Here is a 26,830-nt window from a genome sequence, read left to right on the forward strand (position 1 = left end):
TTACTGTGTTTTGTTTTAGGGGATCTCCTTCCAGCTGATGGCATACTTATTCAAGGCAATGATCTTAAAATTGATGAAAGCTCTTTGACTGGGGAATCTGATCATGTTAGGAAATCTTTAGATAAGGATCCCTTACTTCTATCAGGTATGAATTTCTTTTCTAATTAACTTTTTTTCCCCTTACAATCTGTATACCGTTGTCAGCAAACAGTTTCCCTAAGGGCCAGTAATGTGAAGAGGATTATAGGTTTTATACTGGCCTAATCTCTATAATCATTAGTGATTTTTTTTTTTTTTAAGTTGTCAAAACATTAGAGATCTTTGAATCCAGAGCTTTATTTTACAAATGAGGAAACTGAGTCCAAAAAAATCAAGAGATTTGCAGGTCAGTGTTAGCTAATGTTAATGTAACTATAAAACTAAAATATGGCCTGTTGAAGTATAAAGTTGAAGGATGTGTTTAAAGCAAATTAATGAATTCTCTTTGCTGCCCTGTTTTTGCTGACATATTTTTGTTTTGTTTTTTAAAGAACTGATAAAAATCTTTAAACTTTACCTAATCCCACTCCCGCATTAGATTACTGAGGATGGAGTCTGAAACATAAACTGTTGCTCAAAGATGATATGAGTAATTAACAGTAAGTCTAGGAGCAGCATCACATCTACTAGGCGGGATTAAATTTGCACATGGTTAAGACGTGTTCTGAGAATGGAAGAAGGAAGGATTTATATGGGTTAGAGTACTCTGAAAAGGGGAGGAGGTGGTTGTCTACTTGGGAGGTTCTTATAACAGCCTGAGTGTGATAACTTGACCCAAGGTTAATTGGAAATGAAATGGAAGGGAATGATGGGAAAAATTAGAAGCTGACTTCTGAAATACAGAAGATTGAATTATACTAGAGTTTGGAGGAAGCAAATTGTTTTTTCTTTGTCTTCTGTTACCATTTTCAGATGTTAATGAAATGCTAACACTTTATATACATTGTGAGGAGATTCCTGCTGATTTAACTATTTGATAACTTGGCAGCTATAATTTTTCAGTTCTCTGTGAATTTTATATTTCAGTTGGATTAACATGGTTTTACTGAAACCAAAGTCAAACCTCTGACAGAGGTCAGTAAAGTTAGAATCACAATTTTGGGGCACATACCTAAGTTTAACTGATACCTTTTTAAGATATGGAAATATATGCCAAAAAAGCATATTGCAGAATATCACACCACTAAAAATCAGAGTAATTACCCCTGGCTGGTGTGGCTCAGTTGGTTGGGCATTGGCCTGTGCACAAGGAGGTTGCTGGTTTGTTTCCCAGTCAGGGACACTTTCCAGGGTTTCAGGCTCGATCCTGGGGGTGTTTCACTCTCACATTGATGTGTCTCTCTCTCCCTCTCCCTTCCTCTCTCTAAAAATCAATAAACTATTCAAAAAATCAGAGTAGTTAACATGTATGTACATTTATAAACACCATTATAAATAGGGTAAAAGTTTCTATTGTAATATAGGCAATGTTTCTTTGAAAAAATCTTGAGATTTGTGTGCCTTCAGTATCCTATACCACTAAGAACATTTGTACTTTGAGTTTTTCTTTATATTGATGTGCTTGTGATTTATTCCAAATAGACAGAAATATTTTGGATGTATAAGGATAGTATACTTATGTGTAATGTATACTTACTTTACTTTTTCTTTGCTGTGCTTCTAAGAAATGGTATTTAATGTCAACCAAATAAATTCTATAATCTTTCCAAAGGAAAGGGAAGCCATGTAATCCTACCTTACCTCCATAGACTAAATGGGCCATGATATTTGGTGAACTAAAATAGTCTCCTCTTGCCTTTTTGCCATTTATACTTCATAGACTTTTATGTACATCTAGCTTATTTACCTGGTACTTAGCTCTTCAGGTTGACATCCTTTAACTGAACTTTGGTCCTTTCCTGTTTTCACAGAAATGGCTGGTAAGTTTATGTAGACTCAGGTTCCTAACACACCAAATATACCAAGAGAACTCTATAAATTTTCCATGCTTAAGAAAATATAGAAATAACTTTGTAGAGTCCCTTATCGCAGTATGGGTGGGAAAGTTTTTCTGCATTTATTTCCTTAGTCCAAAAATGTACCAAAAAACATGAAATGCATTTATTTTTAAATTTATTCTCATGATGCCATCTCTCACTGCTGTTCTTGGCTTCTTAAATTTAGATCTTTAAAAGCAGTTTTTTTGTTAGCAGTGGAGATATTACCAGAACAAAAACTGGTTATTTTGAGCATATTAACTGCCAACAAATGTATGACTACCTGTGGTAAGGAAGAACAGAACATAAAAAATTGAAATCTGCCGAAAGCCAGTGTTATTAAAAGAAACAAACTGTCTTTTACGTATAATGCTAACCCAGTAAATATTGTTTAACTGTCCTGAATTTCATTTATTGTTTCCCTTGCATTTTCATGGGCAAAGAAACTAATTAGTGAAATATTCAGAATATAGATTTTTAAAGCAAGAAAATCAAAGGCCTAAAAATTCATATTGGGTAAGTTACTCCCTAATTAATAGCCAAGTATGAATTCTTAAGTACTGAAGTGAGTACATATGCTTTATGATCTTACTTAGCAAATACCCTTTGAGCATTGACTTGTTACATAAGATGGGGGTAGGTGCCATAGACCCTGTCCTCCAGGTGGCCATGAACTAGGAATTCAAATAAATACATGATGACTGTCAAGATTTGAGTTTTTAAAAAAACCACACAAACAAGTGAAGTTTTGGGAGCTACTTAAAATTCACCAAAATATTTGAGTAGAGAGATGGGAAGCCTTTTAACAAACGATAAAAGGTGCAGAGATGTGGCTGTACAAGCTGGAGAACTGTAAGCAAATTTATCGGCATTACATTGTAAAAAGATTATGTCCTCTGACAGAGCTGGGTTGATTGTTTCCCTTGCCACCTAATACTTGTGTAACCTTGGGCAAGTTTTCTAGAAAATAAGAATAAAAATGCCTGCCATCTCTGGACAATGTTGTAAGGGACAGTCAGTATTCCCGTCTGCCCCCCAGCTTTCTGTACTAGAATTTTATACTGAAGTAGCGGGCGAAAGGTTTGAGCAGTTGGTTGCTCTCAAGATGAAGATGTTGCACTTAGTCCAGTGGGCAGTGTGGCATCAGAAGTTTTTGAGCCATGAGAAGCTTAGGACAAAAATCGCATTTTAGGAAGATTAAAACTGACTTTGGGATGAGCTGTAAAGATAGATGAGATAAAAGGCTATTGCACTAACCTCGGCAGGCTGGGATTGGAGTCGGGGTTAGGCAGCGGCTATGGGGTTGGGTGTGGGAAATGTGACATCTGTTGCTGTGGAATCCCTTTGGTAATAAGCATATTTCTTTTATAAGCAATGTATTTCTCAGAAAAATGTCCTGATGATGATGATGATGTGGTAATTTTTAAAAATTGAGCATTTATTGAACCCCTACAAATTCCAGGCACTGTGCTAAGCACTTTGAGTTTACAGGCTTGAGTCTCATTGTGGATCACTTACACCTATTTTATAGCCGAGGAATTAAGATGTTATAATTTGCCTAATATCACATGATAAATGAGTGGCCAAGTTGAGCATTAACATCAGATATGAGTGATTACAGAGTTAAAACCCTACGCATAAGAATTTAGGTTTTATTTAATGTCTTATTTATTGAGTTTATTTTATTGACCCTTAAGGATATTGAAAGACAATGTTACTGAAGTTTGAAATTTTAAAAAACAAGTTTTCTGTTGTAGGTACTCATGTAATGGAAGGCTCTGGAAGAATGGTAGTTACTGCCGTAGGTATCAATTCTCAAACTGGAATTATCTTTACCTTACTTGGAGCTGGAGGCGAAGAAGAAGAGAAGAAAGATGAGAAGAAAAAGGAAAAGAAAAGTAAGAATGGCCATGTGCTATAGGAGTTGGTATTTGGAAACACGCAGCTGAATTGTAAGAACTGGTACAGAGCATACACTTCTTCCTTGAGGTTGATACGAAAAATTCTACAAGTTACACAGTTACCTAATACTGTCCTTTCAAGTGGTAGAGTTGCTGGAGGGAAAGTTTCTCTTTTAGATTAAATAGTCCATGGAGGGCTTTTAGTAAGCGAATGCCTCAGTCCCCTTTGCCATGGGTAAATTTATCACCTCCTCGGACACTTCTGTTGACTTTATTCTGTGTAGTCTCCTTGGCATCGTACCGGAAAAATGATTTAGTCTCTTGCTTCCTATTTGCTTGTTTTTTCTGCTCCTTTAGTAGTAGCTTTCTCCGCCAGCCTCATTCACTTGGTCTCATTGAGCTTTGAATATTTTTCAAGTTTTCTACTATGCAGATTTTTCAGTCTGTGTTTATGTAGTTGTTTTTGGGACATAAGGCCAAGACTTGACTTTGACACCTATTGTGTTTGCCGTGTTATATTCAGCTCATCACTAGTTATGAAGACCTTTATTTTGACCCATTGTATGTGCTGTCTCTCCAGGTGATCTATCGTCAACAAACTTGATAACCATAGTTCCTCTACAAGGATCTTATAGGAAACTCCATTGTACATAGGGAGACAACTCGGAATCACTTAGATGGGCAGCATGGTACTTTTTTTTAAAAAAAAAAGTCCTCCCCTCGCCCTGCTTCTGTATCTGCTGTATCACACTTTTCTTCTACTCAGGATCACTCCCAAGTTTTTCCCCCCTTTAAGTTAACAGCAGTTTACTGTGGTTTAACCACTTAGATTTATTTAATTTTACTTATAGTAGTAAGAAAGAACATATTTCTCTCACACACATAAGTATTTCGAGATCTTCTAACATGTCGTACTAAAATCTTGGTTCTAACTACAGTAGTGTTTTAAATATTTAGGTGTTTTCTTTGGGTTTTGTGTTTAGCTGTAAAACCTTAATTTCAAACAAAAATGTGTTTGAAAGTTCTGTGCTTCGAGTGAGGATAGCAGGCTCCACATTCTAGGTTTTTCCTGTCCCTCGCCACAGACCTCCCATGTGCCTCCTTAGGTTTCTTAAGGAAGACTGGAAGGCAATTTAAAAACCAGTAGTAATGATAACCATTTATTGAATGCTTTATATGCATTATCTCATTAATCCTCAACTTCATAAGATGTAAAGACTATTCATCTTTTTCCTGATGAGTAAACAGAGGCGAATAGAGTCATGTAACTTGCTGTAGGTCAAAGATCTAGTAAGTTGCAGATCAAACCCATTTGTCTTACTCAGGAGTCTGTGCTTTTAACCATACACTGTGCTGCATCCTGATATAAAGGAATGTAGTCAGAGGCCCTGTTAAAAGAGAAAGGGAAGTTTGCGTCAGGACTTTGTTCTTACTGACTCCACAGTGTCTTTTCCAGTAAGCACGCTTTTTTATACCTTATAGCCTTGTTTTTCTTAATCCAGTCAAGGGAATTCCCAGGATTTAATATCTAACTCATGGTCTACCATTTTTGATCCTTGGATGGTTTTTGTTGTTGTTCTTGTTATTGTTGTGTGTGTTTTTTTAATAGAACCAGACACCATGTTTTCGCCTGTGGACTTCCAGCCCTCCTCCCAGTCAGAAGCAGTCTAGGCCAGGGCGGTCTGTCTCCGTTCCCTTGGTAGTCTGGAATGTGGCTCGCTCTCTGGTCTCTCTCCAGGCTTGAGGTCACTGAAAGTAGCTAGGTGTTCCCTTACTATCTCCTCATTTATCTTGAGCCTCTGTTCCACCTTGACCATATTTGTTCCTCATTTTCCAATTTAAAGATAGTTCTCATTGATAGAGCAGAAGTTGGAATAAAAATAGACTGAATGATTCTGCTTTCTCTTTGTCATTTCTAATATCCTCCTGCCTCCTTCCAAACAATAAATCATTCCCTCCTTGATGACTGTTGCTACAGACATTCTCATCTTTCTCTTTTCTCCAAATCTAAGCCAGTTATTGTAATTATCTCAACTGATCGTACACTCACCTTCTAGTTTTACTTAGTTGCCTCCGCTGTCTTTTATGCATACTGGTTTTGTTCCCATGCCTATCAAAGCTCTCCTGCTTACTGTGTTTCTACGACATTTCTCCCTCTTTCTCTACCCTTGTCCTTTCTGCTTTCTTAGGATTATATCTATTTAGTTTGAAAACCTCTTGTATTATATTTGGGTTTATTTCAGCGTAAAAGAGTCAAGTCTTCTGGAAATACCAAACAAGTATAGACTATGCCAAAATTATTTTGGAGTATCCCCTATGGTTAAGATTCAAGGAGTGATTGACCCAGTAGGCCATTACAAGCCAGACCCTTTGTAATCTGTACACGCACACAAACACACATACCGTTGTATAGCGGTGCTGTTGTGGAAATGTGAGCTACCTTTGCATAATTTAGCATGGCTGTATTAATTTCTCTTGGAAAGCTTTAATTCCCATTTTGTTCCTACAGATAAGAAACAAGATGGAGCTATTGAGAATCGCAACAAAGGTAAATTCAGGAGAATGAAAGTACAGTTAGCTTCTTTTCATTATATCCAAAAACATATCTACTGTGTGCTGTAGTCATCCAAAAGTGGGAGACACACATAGCAGGGAAATCAACAGTATATATTAACTTGGGTCAAACTCTCTCCCTGTTAGTGCCTTAGTCGGGCTGCCTTTACAGCGTTAGTGGGATTTCAGTTGTGATTTGTGATAGGAAGTGTAGGAAAATCCAGATGTCGGTAACTTTCACCTTAAACATTTTGGGTATTATAACATTGGTTACTGTATCATTACTAGCAAAAATGCATAAGAAATAAAATACATAACATAAATATTTTTACATCCATTGAAGAGGCTGTACACATAGGTATTTCTCTGTGTGTAAGGTGATACATAATGTTCTGCATTATGGTCATAAATTATATGGAAGGGACTTGTGATGTTTGGAGTTAAGTCTCATGGTCTAACACAACACAGGGGAAGAGAAATGATTTGGTATTTAGTTCTTAGTTTAAGGACCCTCGTTTTCCTTCCTGTACCCCATCCGTACTACGTAGCACACCGTTCCCAAGTCTGCTACGGAGTTTCACAACCAAGTCTCACTGTTGTCTTACTTTCTCTGGGTAGACATACACACACGTGCACACACAAAGCTGGGTGTTTAAATCTTTTCTAGTTTCCAAAAGAAAACTGATTTTTATCAAAACTTGCTTCGCCACGTCAAGTTGGGTGTGCCTTTAAAATGTAGTGAAATTACATTTGCTCTTAAATGTAGCAAAAGCCCAGGATGGTGCAGCCATGGAAATGCAGCCCTTGAAGAGTGAAGATGGTGGCGATGGTGATGAAAAAGACAAAAAGAAAGCAAATTTGCCAAAAAAGGAAAAATCTGTTTTACAAGGAAAACTTACAAAGCTGGCTGTTCAGATTGGCAAAGCAGGTATGATATATAAAGGAAAAGAGGTGTTTTGTTTTAAAATACATTAACTGCCTTCTTAAAAATCACCTTTTGACGTACTTAAGGCTGGAAAATTGTTGCTTTGTGAGTGGAAATGGAGTTAAAAATATTTTCAGATTTATCCACAGTGTACCAGGCCTTTTGAGTTACTGTAGATCCTCATCATTGCAGCTTAGAGGGCAGTGCCTTCTGTCAACTAGCTGATACGTGGTCGAGGTAGGATTAACGCCCGAGTCTGCCCAGTCCGCAAGCCCATGCTCTTATCTCCGAATTTTTTGGAGCAAGAGAGAGGACTAGCAGTGAGGTGACTCCATGCAGATTACCCAACGATATTTTAATAAAAAGAAATTTTACCACACATTTTGTTCATCTTTTTACTGTTTATGAAAAATTAGCGTATGCATTTTTCTAAAAGTTATAGTTTAGTAAATTAAACGGATTAGAGCAACATCCTCGTAAGGCTGAAATTACTAAATTGTTGCCATTACTAGGAAACACATGTTGAGCAAGCCACTCTACTTGAAAAAAAAAAGCTCTTAGAAACAGAGCATGCCCTCCAGCAGTAGCACCTTTCTGAATCAGCATATATTATTAAAATCACTAAAATTGCGTGATCCTATTACTTCTTAGGATTATGTTGGAAAAAGTTAAGTTTCTGCTCTGTCCTCAGGAAGCTTATCATCTAATAGCAAATATTTGCTTTTTTGTAATAAATAAGGCAAATGGTAACACTGACTCTATAGTGTTGGGGAGAAGGGTGAGTTTAAGATAGTGATGGTGGGTGTTTAGTAAGCATTCAGTTGGGTTATTAGACCCAGGTATGTGGACTTGCCTTATTTTTTAATACTTATTGATAAGAGGCTAATTAACCCACAAAATAGAGAGGCAAATGATTCGTACATAATACACGACTAACTCTTGTTTGTGTAAGTTAATGAAGAGTAAGGATAGACTAAAAAATAATTCATATAATTTCTTTTAATAAAAAGGGTAGGGTTTGAATATTTCATTTCAAGTCTCCTCATTCATCAGATTCTTACTGGATTCTCTTTCAGCAACAGGTAAGTTACCAGCATGTGAAGTTTATGCTGGGCTTTTGGTATTTTCTTGTTACTCCCTATTATTTTGTCTTTGGTAGAAGACTGAAGATACAGTTAAGTCTAGGAAAGAATCAGAAACACTTTTCTCCCAGTTCTCCTGGGGACAGGGCTATACTTGGAACATATATGACAATGTCAAGTGCAAAAAAGGTTAACAGTTTCCCAGAGAAGTTAAAATAAGTATTACCAAATCAGTTATAATTCTTCCAGTGGCCAATTTGTAACTGACAGCGGGTAGTGTGTCTGGAATATTTAAATAATTACATTTTTCTTTTCTTTGTATACTGAAAGGTTTGTTGATGTCTGCCATCACAGTTATCATTCTAGTATTATATTTTGTAATTGATACATTCTGGGTTCAGAAGAGACCGTGGCTTGCCGAGTGCACACCGATTTACATACAATATTTTGTGAAGTTCTTCATTATTGGAGTTACGGTTTTAGTGGTTGCCGTGCCAGAAGGTCTTCCACTTGCGGTGACTATCTCACTGGCTTACTCGGTCAAGGTAAGTAGACGTGGGTAAGGAGACACACTGAGTTTAAAGCCCCCACTGGTGTAGGGAATGCACGTCTGGTTCCTCTTGTTTCTGATTCTGAAAGGAAGAGAATTTCATAAGTTTATACTTGTTTGCTTTAGAAATGCTGTCATTGATTCCCTCTCTGTTAAAGACCCCTGCACATAGAGACCTGTGCATTTCTTGGAGGACCGCCTTGCCGCAAAACTAAGTACAACTCTGCTAGACAAGCTTCTGGATTAATTGTCATTGTATAGTAGTTAAGTTGTCAAGTCATGTCCCCTCCTTTTTCTCACTTGTCAGGTTAAGAATGTCATTTACCTGTGGTATAAGAGCAAAGAGAGGGTTCCCTCCATTCCAACCTTCTATCTAAAGCCTCCTTCTTGCCACTCTTACTCCCGTTATCTCACAGTCCAGCCTCACAGGGTAGGCAGACTCATGTTTCTAAAAAGGTAATTCAAACCATATTATTTCCTTGCATAAAACTTCAGTGGCTTTTTATGACACTAAGAATAAAACCCCAGCTCCTTCCCATAGCCAGAGGTGTTAATCTCCTACCTCTTCCTCCTCCTGATCTACTTCACCGGTCTTCCTGCTGTTTTTAAATATCCCAACCATGTTCCCCCCTCAGAGCCCACTTGTTCCTTCCTGCGAATCATCTGCTCTCTTACTCGACTCAGGTCTCTTCAGATGTCACCTTCTCTGACTACTCGACTTACAGTAGCTCAGTCCTTCTTGTTTTCCAAGTAGAATGCTATAAAATGCGCTTTGGTTTTCCTAACTGCTGTTTAGCTAAAGTAATAATCTCTTTGAAGATTATTGATTAATTTTGATCAATTTTATACTTTATATGGAAAAGGTGATTTAAAAAGGTTTAGCTTGGACAATTTTGGTCTTTCAAAATGGCTTTGTAAGTAAAATTATACTTACTGGAAGAATGCTGCCCTTGTCAATTTCTGTTGTTAATTAGCAGTTCTCCTTAAGTAGCATTGATGACATTGAGCGATATGAAGTAATTAGTCATAGTTTCTGCTCTAGCACGCCTGTCCCCAGTATTCCCAAGTACTTTACAATAGACCTGTCATGATAAGAATATTTTCTATTACTGTTTGAGGTGTTTTTTTCAGACATTTAACATTTTTTTTTTTGTTTCAAAAAGTAAGATGGTTGGTAAATGTATCAGGGTGATGATGAAATACAACATAATTATCTATTTGTCCTTTTTTGATGTTTTAAGATAATTATAAATAATTGGGATAAACAATTTAGACACATTGATCAGTCATTTTACCGTTACTATCATTAGTTCATTTTGAATAGTCGTTAATGATACCAAATTTTCAGTTGATAAAAAAGATACAAGCAGGATTGATTGGTGTTCCCTCAGTAGAGAATGAGAACATTTTAACCCTTTGCGGTCGTATTAAATTTGGACATGGGTGTCGTACTGGTCGGAATTAATTTCCATTGAAAGAGCAGTGATACATAACATGCAAGATTATGAAGGATAAACAAGAGAAATTATGAACTGATACATGAGTGAATAGAGTTAAGATTCGTACTGTTCCTTGCTGTGGTGGCTGAGAGCAGACATACGACCGGAACGGTAAAAAAGCTTTGGTGGCTGAGAGTAGACAAACGACCGCAAAGGGCTAACTACTGTTCCTTAAGCTTTTATTAAACATTTAGCTTAAATGTTACCAACTATTGTTTCTTTCACTGAGGTGTAGCCTTTATAGATCCTCTGCTAGTGCTTTGCAAAATTGAACACATTTTCTTTACTGTAGGAAGAGCTTCATTCTTTTAATCTATAATATTCAGATCACAAGTAATTTGGGAGGTACACATCTTTCCCATATTTATTTCTTCAAGGAACCAGGGTTTTTTTTTTGGCAGTATGTTGCATAGTAGTAGTGAAAAAACTTACTTTTAATCCATTCCACATATGTTTTGAGAATTAATTATCAAGCACTGTATTTTAACTTAATTACCTTTTTGGGGCTATTTATGTTTCTTAATTTTTTTAGAAACTGTCTTTTTTGTTCTTGTAAATAAGAGAGAGATGACCTGAAGGGCAAGAATACCAAGTGCAACAGCGTATGGGAAAGATCAAAATGACCCATTCTGGTTTTGGGATACTAACTCAGTCTATCAGTCCAAAAAAAATCAAGCAACTACATGCCCACAACCTGTATATTTTAATTGATACAAGCTACTTTTTCCTTGGTGATCGATAAGAACCTTTTGTTTTCTACTTTTTAAAGTGACTTAATCCTTAAACATAATATACTATCACAGTGCTCTAAGTACCTCTGTACTTAGAGAACAGATTGTCATTGCTCTTGTAATGCTTGTAATGCGAGAACACTTCGCAGAAGCTGTCTGAGGCGGCGTAGACTCAGTGTGATTTGCAGATGCGTGCAGGTGTCTGTTTTCATTTACTAGATTGTTATGCAGTCGTCAAATTATTGAAACCTCAGAACGCTTATTTGAATAGGTCAAATATACTAAAATTCTTCCAGTATTAAATTGTTGGCTCTTACTCTATAATCTGTATTTAGCTGGAGTTTTTGTTCTGATTTTAAAGCAGTTATAATTTTAATGTAACAAGGCTATTGGTTTTATATGTAGCTTAACTAGATTTTTTTTGTCACTGTAGAAAATGATGAAAGATAATAACTTAGTAAGGCATCTGGATGCTTGTGAAACCATGGGAAATGCCACAGCCATTTGCTCAGATAAAACAGGAACATTGACAATGAACAGAATGACAGTTGTTCAAGCTTACATAAATGAAAAACATTATAAAAAGGTCCCTGAACCAGAAGCTATTCCACCAAATATCTTGTCCTATCTTGTAACAGGAATTTCTGTGAATTGTGCTTATACATCAAAAATACTGGTAGGTTTCTTTAATAAATTATACATGAAAATTGATTTTTTAAATTTGGAATTAGATTGTATGTAACTCGTTAGACCTACCTTTACTATATAAAAATTGAAGAACTGAATTGTGTTGTTTTTAAAAGGCTTATATCCATATAATGTATATGTTTCTTTGATACAATTTGTGTTGCAAGTAAGATCTGTTGGCCAACAGATACATTTTGTTTACTTGTAATTTTCTCCTCCTATATTTTTAATTTCCTGTATTTAGAAACTCTCAAGCCTAATAACCAGAACAAGTTCTTAATTTTAAATTCTTATTAAGCTCATTTTGTGAAAGACCAGGCTATCTTACTTTTATAGACAAAACTAATAAGACTTTTGCAGAAAGTCAACTTTCAATTTTCTAGAGAAAATTTTGAGGCCAGATGCAACTTAAAGTAATGTTTTCCATATACTTGCTATATGTTCTTTTTGGTTTCTCAGTAGATCCTACCTGTAAAGTGATGCTTAGATCTTTTGGAACTAGCTCAGTAAAGTAATTCTAGACTTAAACTATCTTAGAGTAAAATATTTTCAACTTTGCAAGATTTAAAAGTCTTATTTATAACATAAAGCATGAAATTATTTCACTTGATATTGTTCTAGTGATTTATGGATGAAGACCATGAACAACATTAATATTGCAAGTCATTTAGTGAAAATGTGCATGAATTGGATTATTGGACTGGGAAGTAATGGGGATCTTGGTTCTAGATCTAGCTTTGCCTTTTACTAGCTTCAAGCCTGAGCTTTACTTTCTTTTAACTGTTAAGTAAGGACAGTCACATCTGCCCTTAATACTGTCATGATGATTATATGAGGTGAAAATTGTGAAAATACTATGAAAAAATAAAGCCTTTATATATATTTAAGGCAACAGGGCTTTATTTTAATACATCAACTTTTATTTCAAGCCATAAAAATTTGTAAAGTAGATCTAATTTTGAATTATTTAATATAAATATTGAGTGAAAACAGGAAGAGAAAATGAGAGAAATAAAAGTTAAGTCCCACTACATGTCAGGAACCAACTTTAAATTTCACATGTCTTATTTAATTATTAGGTCATAAGTGCTCCTGTTTTTCAGATGCTGAAACCAAGGACCACAGCTAGTGGGTAACTTGCCGAAAGTTCCCACAGCTAGTAACGGGCAGGGCTGAGATTGGAATCCATGTCATTCTCATCCCAGAGCTCCTTTCTTCTTCATCTTGCTGTGCTCCTTTCTGAAATGCTTATATTAATAGAAGTTTCCTGTGTCATTTGTTTTACAATGTTGCATTCTGTTTTATGTAATAAATTAAACTGTCATAGAGAAACAAGATGATACTAGCTAGCTTCTAAACCTTTTTCTCTTACAGCCACCAGAGAAAGAGGGTGGATTACCTCGTCATGTTGGTAATAAAACTGAATGTGCCTTGTTGGGATTTCTTTTGGATTTAAAACGGGATTATCAGGATGTTAGAAATGAAATACCAGAAGAAGCACTGTACAAAGTCTACACCTTCAATTCTGTTAGGAAGTCCATGAGTACTGTCCTAAAAAATTCAGATGGAAGTTATCGAATATTCAGCAAGGGTGCATCTGAGATAATTCTGAAAAAGTAAGAGTGAAATGCTTAGATGAATAAATTGCTAACTACAGTTTCTTTATGGAATACCTACTATGTTGTTATTGTTGCTATGTTCCTTTTTGTGAATATGAGGCATTTGATGACACCTCAGAGCTTTTTAGTAAATTTTAATGGTATCCAAATATTTGCCCATGGTATTCTTCCATTTTTATATTCCAGTTTCTTTTATTTCTTAGTATTTTGCTACAGGGAAATAAGCCCATTACATTCAGTCTGGTAGGTTTAATAAAGTAAACTTGATATTTGTTTTTAGACGTGTTGATTTCATTGTTATATAGGATCATGAAAAATCAGCCTCCTATAAAGAAAAACTGAAGTTTTTATATTCAGCACTGCATTGAAGACAGCAGACTCAATATGTGATAAATGAATGATACGTTTGTGTTTTAAATAGCAAAGCATTACAACTAGATCTTGAGAATTCTCCTTTTATATCAGGATGAGGTTTTATCATACCTGTGCTGCAGTGGTGTCACATTTAAATATCTCCTTTCATTTTGAATGGTAATCTTTCTTTTTTACTGTCCTTATACAGATAAGTAGCTTCAATTTTAATATTAAATGTTTATAATTTCTCTAATGTTTATGTGCTATTATAGGTATTAAAATTATTTTTGTTTCTTTAATTACAGTAAGAACTTTAAAAAAATTAAGAGCAATTTTGGAAACATAGAATGCACTTGAAATTATAACATTTACAGTATTTCCACTTTTAATTTGCTTTCACATGGACTATATATAAACCTGTTATCTTAATGAATACTGGACGGATTGTGGTCTAATAGGCTTAAGAGACAAGTATAAAATTAATGCTAAGGCAGCATATGACAAGCGGGAAAGTTTTAGGATGAAAGATTCTACTACGAAAGATAGGTTTTGGTGTGAAATGAGAGCATCGGGGTGAAAGGAAGCCGTGTCCGAGGAAAGGAGGCGGGAGCAGGCCCGTGGCAGGGGATAGCTGGGGTGTGGCTCGGCTGAGGGCGTGGGCCGTTGCGGCACACAGGCCGCCTAGCGCTCCCTTCGCCCTTCGCAGGAGGCTTGGTTGTCTGATTTCAGCGTGGAAGGTTACATTTTGCTGGGTAGCAGATGGAATACAGGGGAGATTTTTTAAATCAAGAACCAGTCAGGCTTTGATGCTTCTCCACAACTCACTAGCTTTGGGATTTTAGGCAAATTCTTTCCTTAGCTTTCATTTTTCCCCACTGAAAAAGAGGGTGATAACTACCAACTCTGTAACAGTGAAATGAAACAATGCATATAAAACATAGCATGGAGTCTGATATATAGTATGTGTATAGTAACTGTTTCCAAAGCGATGCTTACATTTTGTTGTAGAGGCTCTTAAACCTTAGGCTGAGCAATTAAAACTTAGTTAAGTGAGCCAGATAATGTGACTGAAGTGTGTTTTTCATCAGATAGTGGAATGATCAAAGCTGTCGTTGAAGATAATTCTTGCATCAGGAAATAAGGTGGGTCGGGGGGGACAGGATGGGCTGGAGACAGATGTCAAAAGGCTGTTGCTATACTTAGCTCTAGCGCAAAGAGTGAGGCGGAAGCCACTAGCAGCGGGAAGAGAAAGGAGAGGCACATCCTAAACACTGTTCAGAGAACAAATATATAGGACTTAATGAAGGAATATTATACAGATGAGAAAAAAGGACTCAGGTGAGATTTTAGATTTATAGCAGGCCTTCGAATAACATAGTTTCATCCACCATCATTTGTTACAAAGTTGGTGAGATACCATAGGAACTTAATCTTTATTTGTATCATTAGCCTGTGGTAAGATTTGTTTCCTTACACATCATTTCACTTAAAGTCACAGAACCTGCCTTCGATGTTTAAGTGAGGACTTACTGTATATTGAAATTATTGGGGTGCTGTTGACGTCTGCTCGATGGGCAGTGAGGAGGCAGCTTTTAGGCTTCCAGGCAGTAAGATTAAGAAACTGATACCGCTCCTGAGTGGGACGATGGAGAGCTTTGGAAAACGAAACGGAAAATGTAGATTTGGAAATCACCTGCCTAGAAGCTGGAGGAGGTGGCATCATCAAGGGGGAGGAGCAGAGAGAGGCTGTGTGAAAATAAACTTTGAAAAGGGAAGTCTACAGTGTGACTTTATTTACCACATCATCAAAAGGTTGTGGTTAGTGCTACTGACAATAAAACTATTTTGACATTATCTCTCATTCTAATAGAATGCTTATTTTAAAATAAGCTATTTTTTTTTTTTTCTTTCATGGTTAAAACAGTATAGGTGATGATACTGTGTCTCAGGTAAGGGATTGATTGAACTTGGCTCTTCAAAATAATAAAATATTTGTGAAATTTTTATTAATCATTATTATTGTCTAAGTCTGTACCCAAATGGATAGGCACATATAGTTTATTCCCCTCTGTCAATAGGGTTCTTTGTGAAAATGTAAAAGCTCTGCATTTCCAAAAGAGAAGGTTTAGATAATTAGAGTAACTGATGAAGTGGAGCACTATCAAAGGAGAACCATAAAAATTAGAACTGTCTGTTTTGTAAAGGGGAGAGTGAAAGTGAGGATGATTTACGTAAAAATACAACACATGTAATGCCCTAAATTCTAGATACCACACCCCACGATTTCTAGCCTTTCCAGCTCCCTTAAATGGCATTAACCATTATTTCTGTTCATTACTGATGTTTGGATTCACCATTTCCTTTTAGGTGTTTCAAAATCTTGAGTGCTAATGGTGAGGCAAAAGTGTTCCGACCAAGGGACCGTGATGATATTATAAAAACCGTGATTGAGCCGATGGCGTCAGAAGGCTTGAGAACCATATGTCTTGCGTTCAGAGATTTCCCAGCCGGAGAAGCAGAACCAGAGTGGGATAATGAGAACGATATTGTCACCGGGCTCACGTGCATTGCTGTCGTGGGGATTGAAGACCCAGTGAGACCCGAGGTGGTTAAGCGTCCTGTGCTCTGCATGTGCAGAATATCTCACTATAGTGGCCCTAGGCACTGACTGTGACCACTCTCCTAGTAAAATTCTTAGTGTTTACAATTTTACTTTTTGTTATGTGATCCCAAGATAAGTGAAATAATAGTGTTTGTGATGCAATACTATTTATAGTTTATCTTCCTTTTTTTTGTTTTTGTTTTACCCTTTATAGTTTCGACAGCTTCTATTTGAGATGCTATGTTTATAACACCATAACCTAGCGTAGTCCCTTCAGCGGAGTAGGTTTTCCAGTTTATATTAAGTTAAATAACAGATACCATTAAGTTCTTTGTTTTCAGGCTCTAGACCAGCATTGTCCAGCTGAACTCTGTGATGATAGGAATGTACTATATGTTGTTCAGTACAGTAGCCACTGGCCACCTGTGACTACTGAGTTCTTGATGTGTGGCTAATATAACTGAAAAACTGAGTTTTTTTAATTTTATTTGATGTAAATTTAAACATTTCACTACCATATTGGACAGCATGCAGCTCTAGACTTAGCTTTTCTTCTCTACATCTTTTTTTTTTTTTAAGTTCATTGAGCAACTCCTGTGTCCAGTACTAGGATACTGGAGACATAAAGATTTTTGAGATCTGATCTCTGGCCTTCAAGAAGTCACTGTTCTGAGTGGGGATGGACAAACATAGGATAATTATCATCCAAGTGTTAGTATGTTGTTAGATATACAGAGAGCATGTTATATGAGCACGGAGCATGATCCCTCAACCTAGTCTAAAGTAATAGCATCTTTTGAGTTCTGTGGGCCAGATACTAGGCCAAGTGTTTTACATGTATTATTTCTTTTAATGTTCACCTCTCTGAATTATTATTACTCTCATGTGACAGGTTGAAAGGAGTTAAGATATGTCAAGGCAAACTTTAGACCCTAGAGCTTAATTGTGTTTAAATCCTGGCTCAGTCTAAAACACATATGCTTAAAAGACCACTGTGCTATATTAAGCACGGGAGTGGTCAAGTGAAACTTCCTAGAGGTTAATTACCTGTTCTGAGTCTTAGAGGATGAGGCGGTATTAAGCTAAACCAAGAGAGAGAGAGCAGTAAGCACATTCTGAGCGAAGAAACCCCCAGTGCGTAGTCGCAGGCGCTCTTTTAGAACTGGAAATACTACAGGATTGCCATGAAGCGTACATTCTAGAGAAGTACTATAGCCAGACGAAATTATAGATGTGCCAAGTGAAAATACATTCTGCGAGACTTGGTCCCTGCCCGCGTAGGCCTGCCATTCTGGGTGGCGTGGGGGGGGAGGGCATTCGTAGGACAAATACACGTGTCAGAGCTGTAAAGGATGACAGCACAGGGTGGTGAAATAAGGTCACAGGGAGGCCACCTGAAGAATCTCTGAGGATGTGACATCTGAGCTGAGATCTGATGGCTGAACGTGAACCAGCACATGGATAGTGGCAAGAAGAGAATTCCGGGCAAATGGAACAAAATATGTAGAGGCCTCAAGATGAGAAAGTATTTATTTCAAAGATGGAAAGGAGGCCAGTGTGGCCAACTGTGGACAAGAAGGGCCGATGAGATTACCTCTGGCCTTCCTGGGCAATAAGGGTTCTGAATTTTATTCCAGAACTAAAAGAAATTCAGGCTGGGAAGTGACAGGATTCATATTGTTAAAATACTCTTTCGGGTACTGGGTAAGACATGAACTAGAAAGAAAGACGGGTAGAAGAGAAGCCAGTAAGTCATTGCAGTAATTCCAGGCGAGAGATGATCGTGGCTTAGAGCTACAGTTGTGGCCAGAGAGAGGGAAAGAAGGGGTGATTTCAGAGTACGGGGGAATACTGTTTTTAACATTGTTGACATGTCTGCAACTTCCAAAGATATGTCAAGTAGGCATTTGGACCTAGGAGCCTGAAAGTGGTCTAGCCTGAAGCATTCACATTTGAGGTTAAAGGAGGTCTCCTGAGGAAAGGATGTAGGTAAAGAGGCTTTAAGACTGTTGTGTCTCCACAGTTAGACACCTTCTAGAAGGGGGAGTCCGTCTCTAACTTGCTTGACTGGGTGGGTGGAGATAGTAAGCAGCATATTTAGAGATCAAGATACATTCAGTTTGGGGTTTTGGAGTTTCAAATGCTTATGAAACATCAAAGTGGATCATTTATTGCCAACTGTTGGTCAGAGGAAAACCACTCAATGTTTTAGGCGTTGACTTATGGCTTAAATCTTATCTAAAAGGTAACATTAAATCAGGACTTCTGCAACTTTTGTCCCTTGGAAAATGTGTTACTATTATTTTGTTCTTGGCATTGAGGTTGATGGAGAGTTTTATCTTTTTAAAACATGTAAGTGGTGCTTACTTTTTCCAGTATCACAAAATCAGAGGGATACTTTTGTATTAAAATGAGACAGTGTAATATGAAACAGCTTTCTCCAAGTATTCTGCACTGTGCAGCTCTGATGTAGAGAATCTTGATTAATTAGATTATCTGGGACAAATCCAGCTTAATTGCATATACATGGGTACTTGAACAAGGTACTTAGCTTCTCTTCAGTTTCTTATCTGTAAAAGTGGAGGTAGTTTGTGAGTTTTAAGTGGAAGTGTTTGGTGGTTAGTGGCCAATTAATAAATGCTAGTTTGCCATTCTTAAATATTATTTGCCACATAGTTTTAACCTGAGACCAGCTTCTTCCTCTTACTCATTGCCCCCCTCTTCCAAGAGATCTCAGGATTCCACCTGATCACCGGGGCCTTAGATGGACAAATTTGGGTTACATTTTATCTCAAATAAGATATCAAGATATACATTACATTTATACAGCAGACCAGCATTTTCAAGATCAAACACTGATTTATTGATTTATTTTTTAATAATCTGGGCAGGCTCTGTCCTTTCACTCACCTCTGCGCCACCAGCACCTAACATACTGCCTGGCATTTGGTCAGTATTAAAGTGAATGCAAAAGGTGTTTCTCGCGAATGATTTGAATGACTAAGAGTTGACTGCATGGAGGGATATACTTTTATATTGTAAATCCTAAAACTTATAGATACATATTTACTTACGTTGTAATTCAATTACATACATGTTTTAAAACACAATGGTCCCATAGTACCCTGGCTAGAATATGCTCCTCCCTGGAAAATACCTAAGGATGACTATTTCCCAGAGATATTTAATTCAGTAGTTCAACAAATACTAAGCTCCTGTTATATGCCAGGGACTTATTTGTTAAATGAATGAAGGGCATTGTGCTAGGCATTGGTGATGCAAGCATAAGAAGGCAAGGGTTCTATCCTCAAGAAGCTCATTGACTTGCTGAAAATTTAGGTAAACAAATAACTATAATAAGATGTAATGCGCTGTAATAGAGGTATGTATAATACAGTTCTGTCTAGGTAGGCCATGAAAGCTCCCAGAGACGTTACACTTAAGCTGCATTTACAATAGAAGTCATAAACAGCTTACAGGCCAAATTAAGCCTTCAGTCACATGTGTGTGTTTAAAACATTAAACATTGAGGGAGCACACACAAACCTGGGTTATCGCTTTCCTTTAAAATTGTGGGTTCTGTCATCAGTGGGAGCTCATTTCCCCATGGTAAAAATAGGCTAGGTCTGAGTAGCTTTTATTAGGCATTCCTCTCAGAGTTTGTCACTTTCAGCATGTTTTGCTCTGTTACCTCTGTAGCCCTGTTTTATGTACCTGCATTTGCATTTTCAACCTCTGCTCTGGTGGGATCAGTGTGGATTTTCTGGTTAGAGAAGAGCAGGAAAGGTTTTCTAAGCAAAGAGAATTGCAGAAACAGGCACAGAAATAATACGGAGATCATTCATCTGTCAAGTTATATATAATAGAGAAAAGTTTTAGATAAATTGAGAAGAGCATTCTGAGGCTCAAGTGTGATACTCTGTTATACTGAGAACTTTATGGTTTATAACATAACAGTAGGGGAGTCATCATATATTTCTAAGTATATTAGAAAAAAAACTGTCGAGTATGTCATGTTTTAAAGAAGGAACAAATAGACGGATATGAATTAAAAAGCTATTGCAATAGCTCTGGCATCAAGCACTGGGAAAAAGGTAAAATCTATTGCCCTTCAGGGTGTATAGGGTAAGGGAGGTGGAAGAAGTCAGGTGACCCTTAGGTTTCTGTTAGATAATAGGTTTAGAAAACAAAATTTGGACACCCAAATTTTGGATACCCACTTTTCTCGTGAAACTGAATCTAGCGCTCACAACAAGGTAGGGGAAAGATAATAGATTTGAAAGTTGCTAGCATGTAGGTGGTTGTTGAAGATAGAGTAGGTGAGCTACCCATAACGTAAAGAACCCCAACATTTACTCTGCTTTTTTATGGATGGACAGTAAGACTAGAAAGGTCGGAAGCCATCCAGAGAACTACCCGATAGTTGCCAGGGAGAAAGGTGCTTTAAAAGCCTTTAGTAAATAAATAATGCAAACAGATTAAGTTGGATGACAACTGAAAATGAAGCCTGAACTAGGGCTCTGGCAGTAGAAGAGAAATATTGAATATTGAGGTGTAATTAAAGTTGTCATTTATGGGACTATGAGGTAATGCATATTTGTTTACTGGGATTTTTTTTCTTCTGGAAATACTAATTTTCTTTTGTAAGAGAAATTTTTTTTTCCATTTAAACTAGGTACCAGATGCAATAAAGAAATGTCAGAGAGCTGGAATTACTGTGCGGATGGTCACTGGTGATAATATTAATACAGCTCGGGCTATTGCCAGCAAATGTGGTATTTTACATCCTGGGGAAGATTTCCTATGTATAGAAGGTAAAGATTTCAACAGAAGAATACGAAATGAAAAAGGAGAGGTATGGGTTTTTATTTTTTAAGTATTTTTAATGTATTAGACATTCCATTTGACAAATGCATACTGAATATGCACTGTGTAGGAGGCATTACATATGAGTAAATGCAGCTGGCACCTCAGCAAGCAGAACATGAGCATTTTAGGAAATAAAGGGTACAAATTCATGAGCGCTCATTTTTCTTAAGTTTAGCCAAGTGTCAGAAATAAAATGTATAAGGGAGTAATAGGAGTTGACTTTGGAAAGGTCAGTATGGGACATATTTTAGGAGACCCCAAACTCTGAGCTTTTCATGCTGAGTTAAGGAGCTTCCATTTTCATAGGCAGTGGGGAGATTTTTAAAATTTGATCTTATAATGATATATATAGCATGCTTCTCAAACTTGAGTGTGCATCAGAGTTACCTGGAAACCTTTTTAAAACATACTGATAGGTACGCCCCACCCAGAGTATTTAATTAGATAAAACTGGAGCCTTCCTCAATAATTTGCATTTCTAACTAGTTCCCAGGAATAGCTGGTGCTGCTAGGCTGTTAACCACAACTCTGAGAACCACTGATACATATTCTAGATAACTAATTTGGAATTATGAAACTAGGTTTGGGCACATATTAACTTTGACAAAAATTTATAGATTGAGCAAGAGCGGATAGACAAGATTTGGCCAAAGCTTCGAGTACTTGCAAGATCATCTCCTACTGACAAACATACACTGGTTAAAGGTGAGTAGATTTTATTGTTATTTCACAATATCTTAATATAGAAATAGGCTTTGCTTCCTGAAATAGTAATAGATGATGAATATTAGGTCAAATCATGGATACCATCTTTTCCAATAAAATCTAAATACATTTCCTTTTGATCCTTGAGGGCAATGTGTTAATCTTCAGTGATTAAAACAGGATATTGCTCCTACTGTAACATTTGTTTCTGGAGTTGCTCCTTGCCTGTATCTCAGCAGTTTCCATTGCTCTGTGTTTGCTTAATTATTTATTTTTAACCTTGAGTCTGTAAAACTCGCTTGTCCTGACATTCTGCAAAATCACCTTATTAATTAAAGAGAATGTTTTTACAGCCCAAATATTTACTTTTATTTCAGGTATAATCGACAGCACTGTCTCAGAACAACGTCAGGTTGTAGCAGTAACTGGTGATGGTACAAATGATGGTCCAGCGCTGAAGAAAGCGGATGTTGGATTTGCAATGGTAGGAACTTACCTATTCAGGTGTAATTTACTGGCTGGGCTTTTTGTTTGCTTGGTTGGTTTTTTGTTGTTGTTTTTTACTAAATTTCAATTGATTTTAGATACTGTCTCAAGATTAGTTGGAGGAATAATATATAAGCCTAAATTGATTTATAAGCCTAATTAGTTTATACACTAACTTTATTTGATGCAGTGAAATCTGGCTGGAAGATGAGTTCTTTTGAACAATTATAATAAGGTCATACATTTACCTTGTGCTCTGTATATGAGTGTTGGTCATCTCATCTGAACCTTGCAACAGTTCCCTTCAGTATGAGACAAGCTCAGAACAGTTACATGTATTAAAATTAAAAGAATAATTGAACATCTTCCACAAAACTGAAGATGTCTCCTAAGAATACCTGAGTGTCATTTTATATTTAATATATGTAATCTTACCCAGCCGGGCGTGGCTCAGCAGTTGAGTGCCGACCTAGGATCCAGGCGATCAGGGTTCAATTCCTGGTCAGGGCACAGGCCCGGGTTGCAGGCTCGATCCCCAGTTGGGGGTGTGCAGGAGGCAGCCGATCAGTGACTCTCATCATTGATGTTTCTAGCTCACTCTCTCCCTTCCTCTCTCTGAAATCAATAAAGATATATTTTAAAAATAAATAAATAAATAAATAAATGTAATCTTTTTTTATAGGAAAAAATCTCCTTCCTCTTTCCCCAAGTTCTCAGTTTACATTTGACTGTTTAAAGCACTAGAAAATTAAATTGTTCATTATTATATTGTACTGATGCTTCCATTCTGTAGCTATAGTCCTGGTGAAGCATTTACTATAACGTGGATATCATGAAATACATATGCTACATAAATGTTTAATGATTGAAATTAGGTTGTTACATCTTTGAATCTGTTTCTTCCGGTTTTTCAGTGTTGAAATGAATCTTTGTACCCTCAGTGCCATAGAAAATTTAAGCATTTTATTTAATTTTAATTTAGTTTTATTTTATTTTTGGATAATACAGCTTCATAATAATTCTAAAATCCAAAAAAAATTGAAAACTGAAATTTCTTTTCCAAATTTATAGCAGACTGATTTGACTGCAAAACTTTCCTGACCTGATGTGAGAATGTTATTTGTCCAACTTAATATGAACATTCATAGCCGTTGTAGAGCTATTAATGTGTTTTGTGGGGTGCTGACACCCTCTGGGGGAATTTGCGATAGAAGTTTTGTGCCTCATTATCTTTTTAAAATACAAGAGGCTGAATTCTGAAACACGGTCTGGCCCCAAAGGTTTCAGATAAGAGGATATTTATGTGTACCAGTGTTTATTTGCATAATTTGTCCTGGTATTTTGAGGCTAGAATAGGGTTTTAGCAGAACTACCCCCATGGTGGCAGTCTTCCAACAGGAGTGAGCAAGGTGGAAAAAGGAAGGTATATGGATAAAGTGCTCTCAGCCATTGGATGTGAACCCAAAGATCCCTACCCTACCCTACCCATCTCAAACTTACTGTGGTGGATAGGACATTGGTATGAACTTCAGAAGAACTGTGAAAAGTAGCTGAAGGCATAAGGAATATTTAAATATTTACTTAAGTGCTGTTCCAACAGGCTTATTGGCTGTAGGCAAACAGGATCATTCACTTTAGGGATGTAGGATCACTCACTGCTGCTCTTGAGAACTGAGCAGGATTCACCTGGCCAGCTGACCAGGAAGGCATTTATGTACAATGCATTTAAAAAATTTTTTTTTAATTTTCTTCCCAGGACTTAAGTATTTAAGGCAGATACTAAGAGCTTTAAAATAATACAGGTGGATTTAGTGATATAAACAAAAACACAGTACAACTGCTGCTTTGTTTGATTTTTTTAAGCCCTGAAAATTTCATGCCCATTGTGTCAACCTTTTTTTTCCAAAAAGGTAGCACAACAAAAAGGTCTAAATTTATTTTTAAAATACAGAGAAAGAATAATTGCTTAGTGGTGGGATTTGAAAGCACTTTTGCTCAAGCTTGAATTTAACTTTGATTGTGTATTTGTTCAGTTCTTCAATTTCATATTTTAAAACTGAAAGACAAAATTATATATCTTAGGCTTTTATTAGATGCCAACAAGAAATTGTTATTGATTGGTCCTTTCTAAACTTGTCTCTTATTTTTCAGGTAGAAATAGCATTTTAGAACCCTATCTACCTATTCTCTCTATATATATTTAGATATACGTATAGCTATATATATGTACATATATGTATACATACATACATACACACACTATGCATATACACACTGTATATAGTTGTCAAATTTAACCTTAAAATAAACTTTACGATGATAAAAAAAATTTTCTGAAAGGACTCTAATGTGAGTACATTATTGGCTTGCAAAAAAGTCTGGCATTTTCCCCTATTTAACTATTCCCCTTTGAATTCCTTTAGATAGCAAGCCTCCACAGTACAATCAAAATATGATTGCATTATTTTTATTATTATACAGTAGTGCACCCTTGTTTGTAATTTTGTTTTCCTTAGTTTCAGTTACCCATGGTCAACCTCAGACCTGAAATTTTAAAAGGAAAATTCCCGAAATAAACAATTCATAAGTTTTAATTGTGCGATTTTCTGGGTGTTAAAATCTTGCACCTGTCTGTTCTGTCCTGCCCAGGACATGAATCATCCTTTTTTTCCAGTGTCTCCACCCTGTATGTGCTACCAGCCCGTCAGTCACTTAGTAGCTGTCTGGGTTGTCAGATCCACTGTCCTGGTATCACAGTGCTTGTGTTCAATTCACCCTTATTTTACTTAGTAATGGCTCCAAAGTGCAAGAGTAGTGATGCTGGCAACTAGGATATGCCGAAGAGAAGCCGTAAATTGCTCCTTTAAGTGAGAATGTGGAAGTTCCTGACACAATAAGGAGAAAACATTGTATGCTGACATCACACACATCATTTGATCTCATCGTGTAGGCATTCTGTCAGCTCATAGCATCACAAGAAGAAGGGTTAATATAGTACAAGAAGATATTTTGAGAGAGGGAGACCACATTGATATGACTTCTATTATAGTATATTGCTATAATTGTTCTATTTTATTAGTTATTGTTAATCTCTTACTGTGTCTAATTTATAAATTAAACTTTATTATAGGTATGTATGTATGTATAGAAAAAACATAGTATGTACAGAGGTTGGTACTATCCAAAGTTTCAGGCTTCCAGTGGGGGTTTGGAACAGATCCCCCGTGGATAAGCGGGGGGGGGGGGTGCTACTGTATATATTTTTCTTACCAAAATCCAGTTAATGATGTATACAGATATTTCTGATGTAAAAGACTAAATGCAGTGCTGTATTTCTATGACCAGATACATCTATGGTAATAGTAAGATTTCCCCAAAGGTAGTTAAAATGTTGTCTTTTTAAATTTGGATTAATAAAGGATCCATTTATTTATTTTCCAAATATTAAGAAGCTGTTTTCAGTATTCCGGTCCAGAAACATTAGCGGTGAGTCGTTGCTGCCTTCTGAAGGTTCAGCACACGAAGTAGTCAGCATAGTGGCAGCCAGTGAAGGAGTAAACACAGCACACTGAGTGCCTCGAGGAAGACGTCCTCAATTCTGGCAGTAAGACTGGGAAAGGTTCTCTGAAAGAGGTGCCATTTGAGCTGAGGGAGGGAGAAGAGCATGTAGAAAAGGACAGTGAGGAGACCCTCAGTGAATTACAGCTCGGTCACGCGCCCCTTGAAGACGGATGCGGTCTGAGAATGCGTCGTTTGGCCATTCTGTCCTTGTGCCAACATCGTGGGGTGCACTTCCACAAACCGAGGTGGTGTAGCTTGCTGCACACCTAGGCTCTGTGGCATTACCTGTTGCTCCTAAGCTCCGAGCCCATACAGCATGTTACTGTACAAAACAACATGAGAGTAAATCAAGGACAAGAAAAAATGATGTAGTCGAGAGACGTCATAAACACCAGATGTATGAGGCTGCTGCTGGAGTAACGTGACATACAGTTTTGTAGCAAACTTGTTTTTATAAGTAGAAACAGTACACTCTAAAATAATGATAAAAAATCTGGAGTAGTAAGTACATAAACCAGTAAATAGTCATTTATTATCATCAAGTATTCTGTATGGTACGTAACTGCATGTGCTGCACTTCTAAGCAACTGGCCCCACAGGTTCGTTTGCAGCAGCATCACAACCAGCATGTGAGTGATGTGTGCATATGACGTTATAACCGCTGCAGTGTCACTAGGCAATAGAAATTTTT

At 36.9% G+C, this 26,830-nt stretch overlaps 1 protein-coding gene across 2 annotated transcripts in view; it reads left to right on the top strand.

The window, feature by feature from the left end:
• Window positions 1-26,830, top strand: part of ATP2B1 (ATPase plasma membrane Ca2+ transporting 1) — a 117,128-nt gene that overhangs the window by 69,479 nt on the left and 20,819 nt on the right. For both annotated transcript variants that reach the window (XM_087814500.1, XM_087814501.1), the window contains exons 5-15: window positions 20-145; window positions 3,773-3,913; window positions 6,426-6,464; window positions 7,236-7,397; window positions 8,807-9,021; window positions 11,690-11,932; window positions 13,318-13,559; window positions 16,284-16,521; window positions 21,194-21,373; window positions 22,005-22,092; window positions 22,470-22,576. In XM_087814500.1, coding sequence (XP_087670626.1) covers window positions 20-145; window positions 3,773-3,913; window positions 6,426-6,464; window positions 7,236-7,397; window positions 8,807-9,021; window positions 11,690-11,932; window positions 13,318-13,559; window positions 16,284-16,521; window positions 21,194-21,373; window positions 22,005-22,092; window positions 22,470-22,576 — 1,781 coding nt within the window. The remainder of the gene's footprint in view (window positions 1-19; window positions 146-3,772; window positions 3,914-6,425; window positions 6,465-7,235; window positions 7,398-8,806; window positions 9,022-11,689; window positions 11,933-13,317; window positions 13,560-16,283; window positions 16,522-21,193; window positions 21,374-22,004; window positions 22,093-22,469; window positions 22,577-26,830) is intronic.

The sequence above is a fragment of the Miniopterus natalensis genome, chromosome 2, assembly GCF_054644295.1.
Source record: "Miniopterus natalensis isolate mMinNat1 chromosome 2, mMinNat1.hap1, whole genome shotgun sequence".
Classification (NCBI taxonomy): Eukaryota; Metazoa; Chordata; class Mammalia; order Chiroptera; family Miniopteridae; genus Miniopterus; species Miniopterus natalensis.